Below are 12950 nucleotides of genomic sequence, written 5' to 3' on the forward strand. Positions count from 1 at the left end.
GCATCCAGCACACTTAATCCACTAATGAATTATCATAGTCTACTTGTTGCTCTCCTTGTTAGTCGTGATTTCTCTCACATCTCGTTTGGCTGCCATTCTGGTTTCTGGGTCCATGTACTCAGCCTGCCCTGCAAGAGATCCTGGGAAAGAGTTACAGGATGACCTCGACATTTAAAGTCCTCTGTCTTTCTAGCTTCTTGCTTCTATTTAGATATATGATTCTATCTTTGAGTTGTGAAGAGGCCAATTATGCTATGATATCTCTATAGCTCTAAGTCGAGCTCCTGGTGCTTCTCGGGGGAGGAGTTCTGACTCTATGGACTCTGATCATCAGGATTGCTAAGCTTTCTTGTAGTAGGTCTTAGAAAAGATCTGCACTATACTTGACAACATCTATCCCCTCTTCTGCTTCTTTCACATTGTGTTTTCTGATATTGTCCCTGCATGATCTATCCTCCAAGTCCGTACACATCGCAGATATCCTTCAGCTCCTACTCTAAACAGGCTTATACCAACCAAGACTTTTCCGTCTCTTGAGTCAGGGTCACAATTAGCTTGGGAATCTTTTGATGGATCTCAGCCTGAAATCCCTTTGGTCTTTCTTCGTTAGTTTCACAGGAGACACATCTTTCCTGGCAAACATATCATTTGGCAGTTCTGGTGGGTGATCAGTTTGTATGTCCACCCCTGTGCCTTTCAGTGCATACTTACAGTAATCCTTAAGTCCCTTTTGTTCATCACATGCTATGGGTTTAGGCATCTAGTGGTTTTAATTTAACACTTTGTTCCTGTCCCCAGGGGACCACCGGCATCTTAAGAAATGTGGTGGGAAAGTAGCAGGAAATTATTCAAGCACCTCCATTGATTGTGTGGAGGACACTATTTTCATACCCCCCCCCACCCCCCATGAACTCATGCTAGATTGTCTCTGTTCTGCCTAACTGCTCTCCAGTTGGGCCGAGCTTCTACTCGAGCCCAGTCTTGTTTGCAGTCTCCATGTGCAGCTTTAGGCCCAAAATGGCTACTACTATTCACAACTGAGTGGGGATAGGATGGTTTCTCTGAAGAGCACGGTCATTCTACATGCAGGGGAGCCCAATGAGCGCAGCCCCCCCCCTTTGCCAAAGAATACCACTGTCAGCAAGGTTTGGAGATTCCACATTTTTCTGTTCTTTAGCGCAATTAGAGGTCTCAGGGGCTCAATGGAGAGACACCTTCACCATCCCATTGCACGTCACACCTCTCCATCGTTTATTTTGAAGCGTGTTTCAGCAGTACAAGGCTCATCACTTCCAACGAGCATTGGCAAAGCCAATAGGTCTTGCCCATGGTATGTGCTTTTGGCTGTGCTAATCAGTTGGGGGAAGTGGCATGCATTTACATGAGGATGAGTTAGTTAATGTGTGGTTTATAGTGGACGGCACCAAAAGAAGCAAACAAGAACAAATACGCTTTTCAGTGTTTTTTTGTGCGACCTTGCCTCTAACTTTTCTGAATCAACACAGCCAGCTCATGGATGAAGAGTCAAAAAATGTCTGGATTTATTGCGATCTGCAACTGGCACGGAGGTCACCAAGCTATTTTAGCCAGCTATGGAATGAAAACAGAGGGGAAAATCAGATATGGGGGGGGGGAGCAAGGAAGTGCTTCTTGGATGAGGTCTTTTATCCAGTGCAGGACACCAAAAGGCTCTGACAAACTGCTCTGATGTCTTGTGATGTCCTCTGGATGGGAAGAGAGGGAGAAAGAAAGACTGCTTTGTTATAATTAGAATTGTAATTAAAAAACATCATGATCTTGCTTTCCTCCCACCGGCCAGCGCATGCCCCGTAATGACACAAAACAGATGGCTGCAGCTTCGAGCTTTGGAATTTATGAATGTGTTGGGTAGACTCTTCTATTCCAAAAAAAACCAAGAGGTTTTCAAACTTTACAGATGACACACAAACACAGAAAACAAATAAATATTTAAAATTGTTTTAAAAAGCCAAAACACGCTGCAAACAGAAAGAAAAGTAATGGATTTAAAAAGATGGCACACGAACATAGAAAGCACATAATAATTGCATACAGAAGGCAAATAAAGCTGACACACGGCAAACAGAGAGGAATATTTAAAAATAGCTTTACAAAAGCCAATACCCGCTGCCTTGCAGCTGCATGCTAAATGTAAAATAATGATAACAAGAGTTTTTAGAGCTTCCCGAAAGACTTGCAGAAAGCAAAGGAAAAAATAGTGCTGAAAAAGTAACATAGTAGCAAAAAAGTGCAAGGCTACAAGTAATTGGGCCATGCTCTGTGTAACAACACACTAAAAGAAGGGAAATTTACAAGAGAATGACCAAATACACGCAAGGATTTACAAATGACACTTAGAATAACAAATAAAAAGCAATGGGTGAGCTGTAAATCAACAGATTGTAAACAAAATATCTCGAAGAGACAGCAACTGCGCTGTCTAGGCGAGACCTAAAAAGGAGCCTTACAATCAGCCACATTATCAATGGAAGCAATCTTTTTGGTTACTTCAATTTATGACAGGCACAGGTCAATTTGACACTTTCATTGAATACTGGACTCAGTGAAAGGTGCACTCATATTTACGGAAGCCCTAAATTAAAGGGTAGTGGGGCATATTACCAAGGGCCATTATCGCCGCATTAGCGGGACTTTTTCTCGCTAATGCTGCGATAATTTCATCGCCCTATTACCAAGCTGTCGCTAACACCAGCGCGAATATCTCCAAAAGCTATCGCCTGCCCTGAGCAGGTCTTAGCCATGTTATCCAATGGTAGGTGGATAACATGGCTAAGAGCATTAGCTCGGTAATGCATGAATATCGCGGACTTTTCAGCGGTATTCATGCATTTTGGCCGATTTTTATCGCTTAGGAGATAAACCTTGATAATAGCAAGGCTCCTAAGTGATAAAAATCGGCGAAGCACGGCGATAAAATTATTGCCGCTAACCAAGTATAGCGATAATTATCGCTTATGCTTGGTAATATGCCCCAGTGACTCCATTGCAGCCCATGCCTCTTCATCACATACTAAGATTAACATCCATTGCGAAGAAGTCGAGCCTCATGGTAAATATGCCCATCACATGTAAGAGCTGCTATTTTCTAAAGTTCTGTTTGTTCGTGTCCCAGTGGGGGAGAAGGTATGGAGTAGGTGCTTGTATACTCCTGCAAGGGGATATGTTGCAAGGAGGCTCGGGGGAGAGCAAGAGCAGCATATGTGCAATGTGAGGACTCCTCCAGTGAGTCAGGAATAGCACAGCAGCAGGCATGAGGTGACTGGAAACACTGCTTTTTGCTCCCAGTCCCCCCTCCTGTTCTCATTAATGTAGCCTGCAGAGCCTGAAAGAGAGAGGATCCAAGGGAGCTTTTACCAGCATCAAGTTTGCTGTATTTAGTGCTTCTGTAACTCAATGACTAAAAGAAGATGATGATGTAGTGAGTTATGACATCAGCCTCAAATTGAGACAATTTGAAAGGCTTGAATATGTTTGTGTCTGATGGTTGTAGATATAGCAGCGCCAAGTCAAAGCTCGTTGTATGTTCTTGTTGAATCATTACGGGTCAAATTGTAACCCTTGAAGAAATGCCAATAAAAACAAATGTAAGAAAAGTGACTGGATTCGGTGCTATCAGGATAGTTACTGACTGTCATAGAGGCATCTGTAAAAAGTGAGGTAGCTCCACCCACTAAACTTTAGAGTACCGCTGGCCACTGATCTTTCCTGGATCTGTTTTTTTTTTCATACGCATAAAAAACCTACCTCTAAAACACTTTAAATTCAGTGGCATATCTATGAACTTCGTATTTGCTCAGTTTTCAATGGTCTGCCTCCCGCCTCCCTTTTTCACAGCTTCTACATGATTCTATGTTTTTTTGTCCTTTCTTTCCTACAGTTCATGCATGCTTCTGCTCCACAGCCTTTCATATCTCTTCAACTTCACCTTCAGCTGCTTTTCAGTGCTGCAGAGAATGGCTGCGTGTCAGAGTATCTAACATTAGTTTAGATTTTTTTTTTATTAACCCAAAGCAACAATGTAGACAAGTGGCATAAAAATCTTGAGGGGGGTCTCCTGAAAAGTAGATGGAGGGGGCCCGGACCTAAGCCAAAATGTGAAGCCGATGCTATGCTAACTTGAAATGCACTCACCATCAATCACGTTGGAATTTACAACATCCATCTGGCCATTGGAGAAGTGTGGAGAAGTGTGGCTCAATGGTTAGAGCGGCAGACCCTGATGCAGAGGTGTAGCCCGGGACCAGGGTTCAATTCCTGCCTCGGCGAGTCTTGGGCTCAATTTCCACAGACCTGATAATTCTCGCCTCAGTGCCTATTCTAATCATGGGTTCCACTCTGCAACTCTGGGCAATAGCTTGCTTAATCTCCACAATGCCCCCAACAATGCTAGGATGTCTGGCTTCACCTTGGGTGTGCCCAGGAGTGGGCACTTCACAGGGAAAAGCCAGGAAGGGTTCCACAACGGTAGGTGTACAAGCGCCTGAGATACCCCTTCGGGGGTCGATTCGGTGCGCTATACAAATACTAGTACATTTACATTGGTCCTAAAGGCCTCCAACTCCAAAGTATCTCAGAGTCAGACTCCTACTTAACAACAGACCTCTAGAGCGTTTTTATAAGATGGTCATTTAGTTTGAAAAAGTTTGTCATTATTAAAAATCTCCACTCAAAATCTGCAGATTTGCTTCAGGAATTCTATGTGGGTGTTCTGAAAACCTCAATGGACGTCGAGCCCATCCCTGTCAACATGTGGCGCATAGCAAGTTTATACATTATGCAACAGGTGGAAAGCACTGCTCAGAGGGGAAGACACTGTCCCTTTATTTATATCCCCAAAATACGAATATTTATGAAAAGTGTAAATTGTTGGTAGATGTTGTCCCCTTTATACGTTGCTGTTGCCTGAATCATATCAGCCACCGTAAAGAGAGAAAGTAAGAGATCTTAAAATTCCACATTTATAGTGTGATTGTGGGCCATAGGCTGAACATTTTCTTGCAGTCCACTTCAACACGAGAAATGTGCATGTTTTTAATCCTATGAAAGCCATGCAAATCACTGAGCTTCTTACATATCTGATGGATTTATTTTACTATCCAAACATAAATATATGACATAAGGGAAAATGTATATGCAAATGAAGCAGAAATTGGGAAATCAAATGTACTTGTTCATTGACAGAGAAATGTACAGATTCTCTGCAAATGAAATCACTTTGAACCAAACGTTTTACAGCTGTTCATGTGTTCATGCATATGTAACACAAATACATGGAAAGGTCGTGTCAGCATCTGGGACTTCACTCATAGGTTTCTGCTAATGTACTTATCTATTCCTCTCAATAGTGGTCCACAAGGTCTCTTCTCATATGTCTTTCAGTCTGAAAAGGATGATCAGTGCCTTATGCTTCGGAAAGGTCCTGTAGTTGTATTGTTTTTTTTAAAAACAGTTGTTTGTCATTTGCACGTCTGACAATAAAGGTGAAAGCCTCAAGGTCACTGAAGGACTAAAATCACTGGCGGCCTCTTGACAAAACGGCATGCTCTTTGCTGTAGATATAACCAATGTTGTTTGATTAGGGAGTTTTCCTACTTTTGCGGCAAAATGGATCCCAACCTTCTCTCCTTTGGACAACGGAAATATTTAGCACACACCAGTTTTCCATATGGGCAGGATTTTGCTGGAAATTGGCAGTCGTCTTCACAGCTGTTCAAGAAATAAAGAAGCAAAGGATGATTTTTTATTGTATTTTCAGGGGATAAGACACTAACACATAATAATAGAAAAACATAAAAAATACATCTGTTATCGTACAATCACCAAACAATAATAGTGTCTGTGAACCTCCTCCACAGTTTGCCCACTCTTTTATAATATGTTTTTCTCAGTTCATTAAATATTTAGGGGCAGATTTATGTTAACTGGTGCATCCCCAGGGATGCGCCAGTTAACGTGCGCCACAGCTCCGCCACCCATGGTGCGCCGCATTTATAATGCGGCGCACCATGGTGCAAAAACGGCACAGATGCGTGACGCATCTGTGCCGGAAATGTGGTGCATTTCTGGAGTTGCGTCGCAAGCGCGACGCAGCTCCAGCAAGGCTCGGGGGTACACCATCTGCACAATGCTGCGTCAAGACCTACGCCTGCTTCAAGCAGGCGCAGGGTTTTGACGCAGCATTGCCCTGAAAGTGAATTTCACTCAGCCACTTTCAGGAGGCGTTCCTGCGCAGGAACGCCCCCCCCCCCTGCGCAGGAACGCCTCCTTATGGCGCAGTGCTTTAAAACGTGGCGCATCTCCTAGATGCGTCACGTTGTAAATAGGGCGCATTGTTTGCGCCGCAGTTGCGTCAAATAAAGTGACGCAATTGCGGCGCAAAGAGGCGCAACGGCCTCATAAATCTGCCCCTTAATATCTGATCACCGTTGTAAATTCCAGGTGAGCTTGCATGCTTCCGAAACGTAGCGATCAACTTCTGTTCTGAACAAGCAACATTGCAATTAGAACTATATTATCACTGATGCCCCATTTTTTGTTATACCGAAAAGGCATGCCAGTAAGTGCAGTCTTTATTCAGATCCATTAATGCTGTTTAAATATATTAGTTAAGTGATCCTGCACCGTCCTCCACACATCTTGTTCTTCGACAATCCACAAAAAAGTGCCAAAGAATTTGATTAAATATTGAACACTTTACAGTCACCTCAGGTTGCCATTTTCGATTTTTTTCTGGTGTGTAATAAAATCGCAACAATGTAAAATAGAGAATGTGCCCCTTATATTTTATTTAATTTATTTATTTTAAAGGTTTTATGTAGCGCTGACTAGACCCAGAGGTATCAGAGCGCTTTACAGGAGTGCAAGGAGGTACAGTAATTGATACATTTGGTCAAAAACATTGCCATACAAACCAATATAACAGGAAAAGCAGATAAATACAAGTGCTATTTACAAGAGTACAATGATAAGCTCATGTGGGTAGAGTAGATTAGGGTGGGTGTGAGAGAGTGAAAAAGAGGAGGAAAAGGAGGAAGATACGGAGACTGGGAGATTAGAGGAATAGGGTAGTGGGAGATCAGAGGGAGGCCTTGCTAGAGTCTAGATGTCATACTTGAAGGTAGGTTTAAGGCTAACAAAGGTCCTAAGCTTTTGTGGATGTAACGCGAAATGATAAGCACAGACTTTAAATAAGGACTGTGTGTCTTTTTCTCCAGTGTCCAGCCGGACAAGGAGGTATTTATTTCAAAGGATTTAGTGAATATATACAGAATTAGGAAGTGGAGCAAGCCACAAATAACTGGGCACAAGCCTGTACCAAGTCAAGGAGAAAAGAAAAAAAAATACATGGGGAGAAAGAATAACAGGCAAACAAGTTGGAGAGAAACGGAGGCTTACAATACAATGAAATCTTACGTAAGCTCAAACCGACAGTAACTGCAACACATATTACAAAATTGAAAGGGAAGCAGTACTGTACAAACTGTCGACGTTACGTTTCGATCCCTGTCTCCAAAATTAAATTGGGATCAATGATGACGTTATTATCCTGCAAGGGATGATTTACAAAATAAACAAACATTGCAGTAACACTTGTTGTTTTACCCAAGTTACTTCGACCAATCAATGTGAATCTCTTCTGATCACATACTTGTAATTGGCTAGATTCTTTCCTAGTTAGGGGTTTAAAGTTTAAATCATATAAGTGTAGTAATCAGGGACCACGCTGGAGTGCTGAAGTCAACGTAGGTTTATTCAGGGAGCAGGTAGGCAGGTAAACAGGTAGAACAAGTCCAGGTATAAAACACAGCAACCCCACCGGGAGCAGCCTGCTAGCTGCTCAGCCCCATCCATCAACTGTCATCTCTCATTCAGTCATCCAAGCATTCCACTCATAGCCCACACACCAAACATTCCATTGAGAACACTCACACAGGCTGAGCGGCAAGGGACAGGGAAACATGGGGGAGGCAATCCATAATATCAGATTACTACAATAAGTCTTTAAGATTATTTCTAGTATAGATGTAAAGGTGTCAGATTGTTTTATTGACTGAAATTGTGTTACGTGGGTGTGGAATTTGATCATGATTATTACAGTTCTGCTTTTCCTTGATTTATCTTACCTATCACTGTAGAAAGCCCAGTTCTTGAATCCCACTGGTCAATACAGAGAAAGCACAATGGTGTGGTGATGGGAAGAAAGTCTTAGCATAACAAAGCATAATTCTGAAGGTTCCCCTATTGTTTCTTTCGTTCTTCTATGAGCGTCCGGAGAGACCATTCCAGTCCGGAAGAGCAAGCGGGAAGGCAAACATCTTTACAAAACCCTGCTTCCAGCTCATCCCAAGAATCATCAGAGGAAGAAGAACAAACCCTTGACCAACCTGTTCTATCCCATTCTGTTATCAATAAACCTCTTTCTAAACCATTATTGCAGCCTCCACGCCTGTTTATCAAGCCTGCGCTCCCACAACTCCTTATTGAGAAGTGTAATAGGGCAGTAAAAACTGCACTGTTTAGCATTTAATTTGCTTAAAAACAGGAGCATAAAGACCTAATCTTGAAAAATGCTGAATTCTTGATTATGAGCCAAATGTGGTTAAATAATTTGACCAAATCATTACCAGTGTGGCTAAAGAAACTTTGTAAATTTCACTACATAGCCCATTTGATCTGGGAGATTTACCAGCCGACATATCCTTAATAGCTGTTGTAACTTAATCTCTAGAGATTTGTTTTTGATAACCTTTATTTTTGAGATTCTTTAAAGTACAATAAGGCTAGACTTTTGCAAAACATCCTCAAACTATTAGGCTTATTAGTTTGGTATATAGTTGTGTGTAGTATATGTAAAGACATTTTACCACTACCTCTGATTCTCTAATTAGATGACTGTTCTCCAATTCCTCAATAATTTGAAATTTCTTATTCATCTGAATGGATTTTGCCTGCCATTTTTAATAGTTTAATCTGATCTCATTCTTCTTTGCTAAACAATAAGCCTCTTCTAACTGTTTTATCATATTTTCAAGAAACTCATCCATCCAGCTCTCTCTCTGACTTGTTAATTTACACATTCTCTGAAAAACAGCTTTTACTCCATCCCAAATTATTGGCATTGAGGGTGAGTTGACATTGTGCCTAAAGTTACTTTCAATTTAATCTTGTACATAAATCCATTCACTAATAGCGTGCCACTTAATTTCCACATGGGTCTTGCTACCTTTCTAAACATAACACCAGCCTCAAACTTTTCTTTAAAATGAAATGAAATGAATTTAATTTCATTTCATTTCATTTCAATGAGCCACAAAAATTGAAGGGCTAATTTCCATTTGAAATGCTTTCATGTCTTTAGAAATTAAAAGGGAACTGGCCAACATGGCACCACTCGCAAACATCATCTGAGCACACAACATCAACATCATCTCCTATGCCAATGAAACTCAACTTGTGCTCTCACTCTCAGCGAACACCACCCAAAGACCTACTTCTACAACGACATGAAGAACGTAGCGACATAGATAACTGCTTCAAACTAAACACAGACAAGACAGAAGTCCTGATCTTAAACAGACACACTAACCTCTGAAATGACTCATAGTAGTCGACGGAGCGAGGTCTCAGCCCGGCACCGAAAAAGCATGCACAAAACTTCAGCATCACCTACACAGCAAACTCTCCATGAGACGCCAAGTCAAAGCTGTTGCATCTGCTTGCTTAAACACCAGCCGCATGCTCCAAGAAATTTCAAATGGCTCCCCACTGGCACCAAGAAAACTGTGACACAGGCCCTCATCACCAGCTAACTCGACTACAGCAACTATCGCCCAATCTCCCTTCTTCCTTTTCTTAGCAAAGTTCTAGAATCGCACGTCACTCAGATTCTCAGTTCTTTTGTGGAAGACTCTGGTGCCCTGGACCCCCAGCAGGCTGGATTTAGACCCGCGCACTCAACAGAAGCCGTCATTCTTTCTGTCATGGAGGAATTGCGCAGGGGAGCGGACGGAAACATCTGCCAGGCTCTGGTCCTCCTGGATCTGTCGGCCGCCTTCGACACGGTCGACCATGACATCTTGGTCGACCGTGTCAGGGAGGCTGGCATCCAGGATACCGCCCTGGACTGGGTCCGCTCCTTTCTGACTCAACGCCATCAAGCCGTCAGACTATCCCAGTTCTCTGCTTCCCAGGTCAAACTTACCTGTGGTGTCCCGCAGGGTTCTTCCCTGTCCCCCCTTCTTTTTAATTTGTATCTTTCCCCACTTATCCGTGCCCTCCGGCAGTTCAATGTCACAGCGTTCAATTACGCTGATGACATACAACTAATTTTCAACATTGATTCCTCTGCTGATTCCATTTCTACTTTCCAAAACACCCTCTGCTTTATCAGCAATTGGATGAGCTCAAACCATCTGAAGCTCAACCCCGACAAGACCGAGCTGGTTCTTGTCGGGGGCCCTTCCAACCCCTGGGACTCCTCCTTCTGGCCGGTCTGCCTCGGCAGTCCACCCCGCCCTGCCAACTGTGCCAAAAGTCTGGGAGTCGTCATCAGCAGCGACCTTTCTATGACGCCCCAGATCAGCGCGGTAGTCTCCTCCAGCCATTTTCAATTAAGGAAAATTAGGAAAATCTCCCGGCTACTTACTTTCGAGGCCCTTACCCTAGCCTTGCTAGCGTTAGTAATATCGAGGCTTGACTATGCCAACGCGCTCTATGTTGGCATTCCAGCCTACCAGCTTAGGCGGCTTCAGCTCATTCAGAATCAGGCTGCCCGCCTGACACACTCTCTCCCAAGAGATCAACATGTTCGCCCCCTCCTGAAGAGCCTCCACTGGCTCCCAGTGGCCGCCCGCTGCAGGTTCAAGCTGGGCTGCATCATCTTCAAAGCCCTTGCCGGTCAGGGCCCCCACTTCATCTCTTCCCTCCTTCAACCCTATGTTCCCCCTCGCACTCTCCGGTCTTCCTAACTGGCCCTGTTATCCACTCCCAGATATAAGAGGAAGAAATATGGCGGGCTTAAGTTCTCCTATCTGGCCCCCACTTTTTGGAACTCCCTCCCTCTGTCCCTCAGACTGTCCACTCCGTACCCCAAATTCAGATCTTCTCTCAAAACTTTTCTCTTTACCGAATCTTACCAATAAAACGTCCTCTGTTGCTTCTTTATCTGCTCTCTTCATTATGGCGCCAAGAAACCTATTGGTGTTAGCTGCGCCTTACAAATTTCTTTAACATAACATAACATAACATACAGAAACACACTGTATGCCGGCACAGAATTTGAACTCATGCAAAGACCCAGATGATACAGAACACAGAATCCAGACTGATCCTCAACCTTCCCAAGAGAACACACATCACCCTGGCCCTCAGAGACATCCACTGGCTTCCTGTCCACAAGAGATGCCAGTTCAAGCTCCTGACCCACACATACAAGCCCTCCACAACATTGACCACACTACATGAACAACCGCCTGAAACCTGCACTCTGCATACCTCACCCTCACACAGACTTCACGCATCTGCAAACGCTGCACTGGAGGACACTTGTTTTCTCACCTCGCCGCCAAAGTCAGGAACACCCTCCCTCTCCACCTACGCATCTCACTTTCATTTAACCTCTTTAGGAAGGGACTCAAGATCTAGCTCTTCGTCTGAGACCCACAGCACAGCGTCTGTATACCCCTTGGGTGATAAGCAGTGCTCTATGCTTGCTTCATTGATTGATTGGCCAACATTGCAAGACATGGGATTCTATAAGTATACTCCTGAACGAAGGGGTGTAATTTCCTCCACATATCTTTTAATCCATGAGCCTGATTTATCTCTAAAGCATGGTTTCTCATTTGTTTTCTCTCCCTGTTAGGTGAGTGGAGCTTTACTCAAGGGTGGTTGAGCTTTACTCAAGGGTGGTTGTGGCTAAGTGTCAGATTAAAATCACCACCCATAATAATGGTTTCAGATACACAGAGCAATGTTAAGTTCTTTTAGAGCCTGAGGATTGTCATATGAAACCAATGTACATGACTGGTTATAGCCTGATTACACCAAAGTATGCGATTGCTCATCCATTTTTAGAGGCAGTCTTGCACTTAATTATATGACTGATACCCAGGCTTCAAATAATTATAGCTAACCCTTTGTGTGATGCAGTGGAACTAAGTACTACTATTATCTGAATCCAGTCGCACCTTGTTATTATGCAATTCAATATGCATTTCTTTGATAAATATTAATTGTGCTTGAGTATCATGTAGATAAGAAAATGCAGCATAGACTTTTCAATTATTATTCAGGTCAACATTTACATAATAACCACTTTAAACATGTTTGATTTCTTTTCACCCTTAATTAATTCAATAAATATTTTCTCTTGGAATTTTCACTTTCTACTCCACCTTTTGCCAAATCCCACCGCCTGACCCCCTTCCTTGTTATACTCTGTGAGCCTGATCTTCATTGAGATTTGATCTGACCCAGCTTTCCCACCTTTCTGTGTTTTATTGAATGCAGATAGCAGCAGTCTGACAAGTGGAACTCCTGTTCTGCCATTGGCAGCTAGTTTGACATAATGCGCTATTTATTTATCCACATTCAAATCTTTTCAAAATTGTGCTTGGTCAATATCAGCAATTACTGATCTTTTCTTTGTATTTCTGACATCAATTATGCACTTTTTTAGGCTTGTGAAAAACATATACATCACCCTGACTGGCTATTTCAGACAAAAACACAATAGATGTCTGAAAGCTCAATTTCTTTTGTTGATACTTCAAGGTTCTAATTACTCTCTAATGTTTTGCTGTAGAATAAGAGTATTATTTATTTATTGTATTTCTAACGCGCACTATCACCTAACAGGCATCTTTGCACTAGTAACTCAGCCTGACAACCTCCTTTGGACCTTACTGTAG

The 12950-nt window shown here is 42.8% G+C and overlaps 1 protein-coding gene across 1 annotated transcript in view; it reads right to left on the reverse strand.

The window, feature by feature from the left end:
* Nucleotides 1-5056: 5056 nt before the first annotated feature.
* The window catches only part of VEGFD (vascular endothelial growth factor D), a 508699-nt gene continuing 500805 nt past the window's right edge, over nt 5057-12950 (reverse strand). Inside the window, exon 7 of the mRNA XM_086933335.1 lies at nt 5057-5745. Coding sequence (XP_086789461.1) covers nt 5628-5745 — 118 coding nt within the window. The 3' untranslated portion in view covers nt 5057-5627. The remainder of the gene's footprint in view (nt 5746-12950) is intronic.

Source organism: Lissotriton vulgaris, chromosome 8 (genome assembly GCF_964263255.1).
Source record: "Lissotriton vulgaris chromosome 8, aLisVul1.2, whole genome shotgun sequence".
Lineage (NCBI taxonomy): Eukaryota > Metazoa > Chordata > Amphibia > Caudata > Salamandridae > Lissotriton > Lissotriton vulgaris.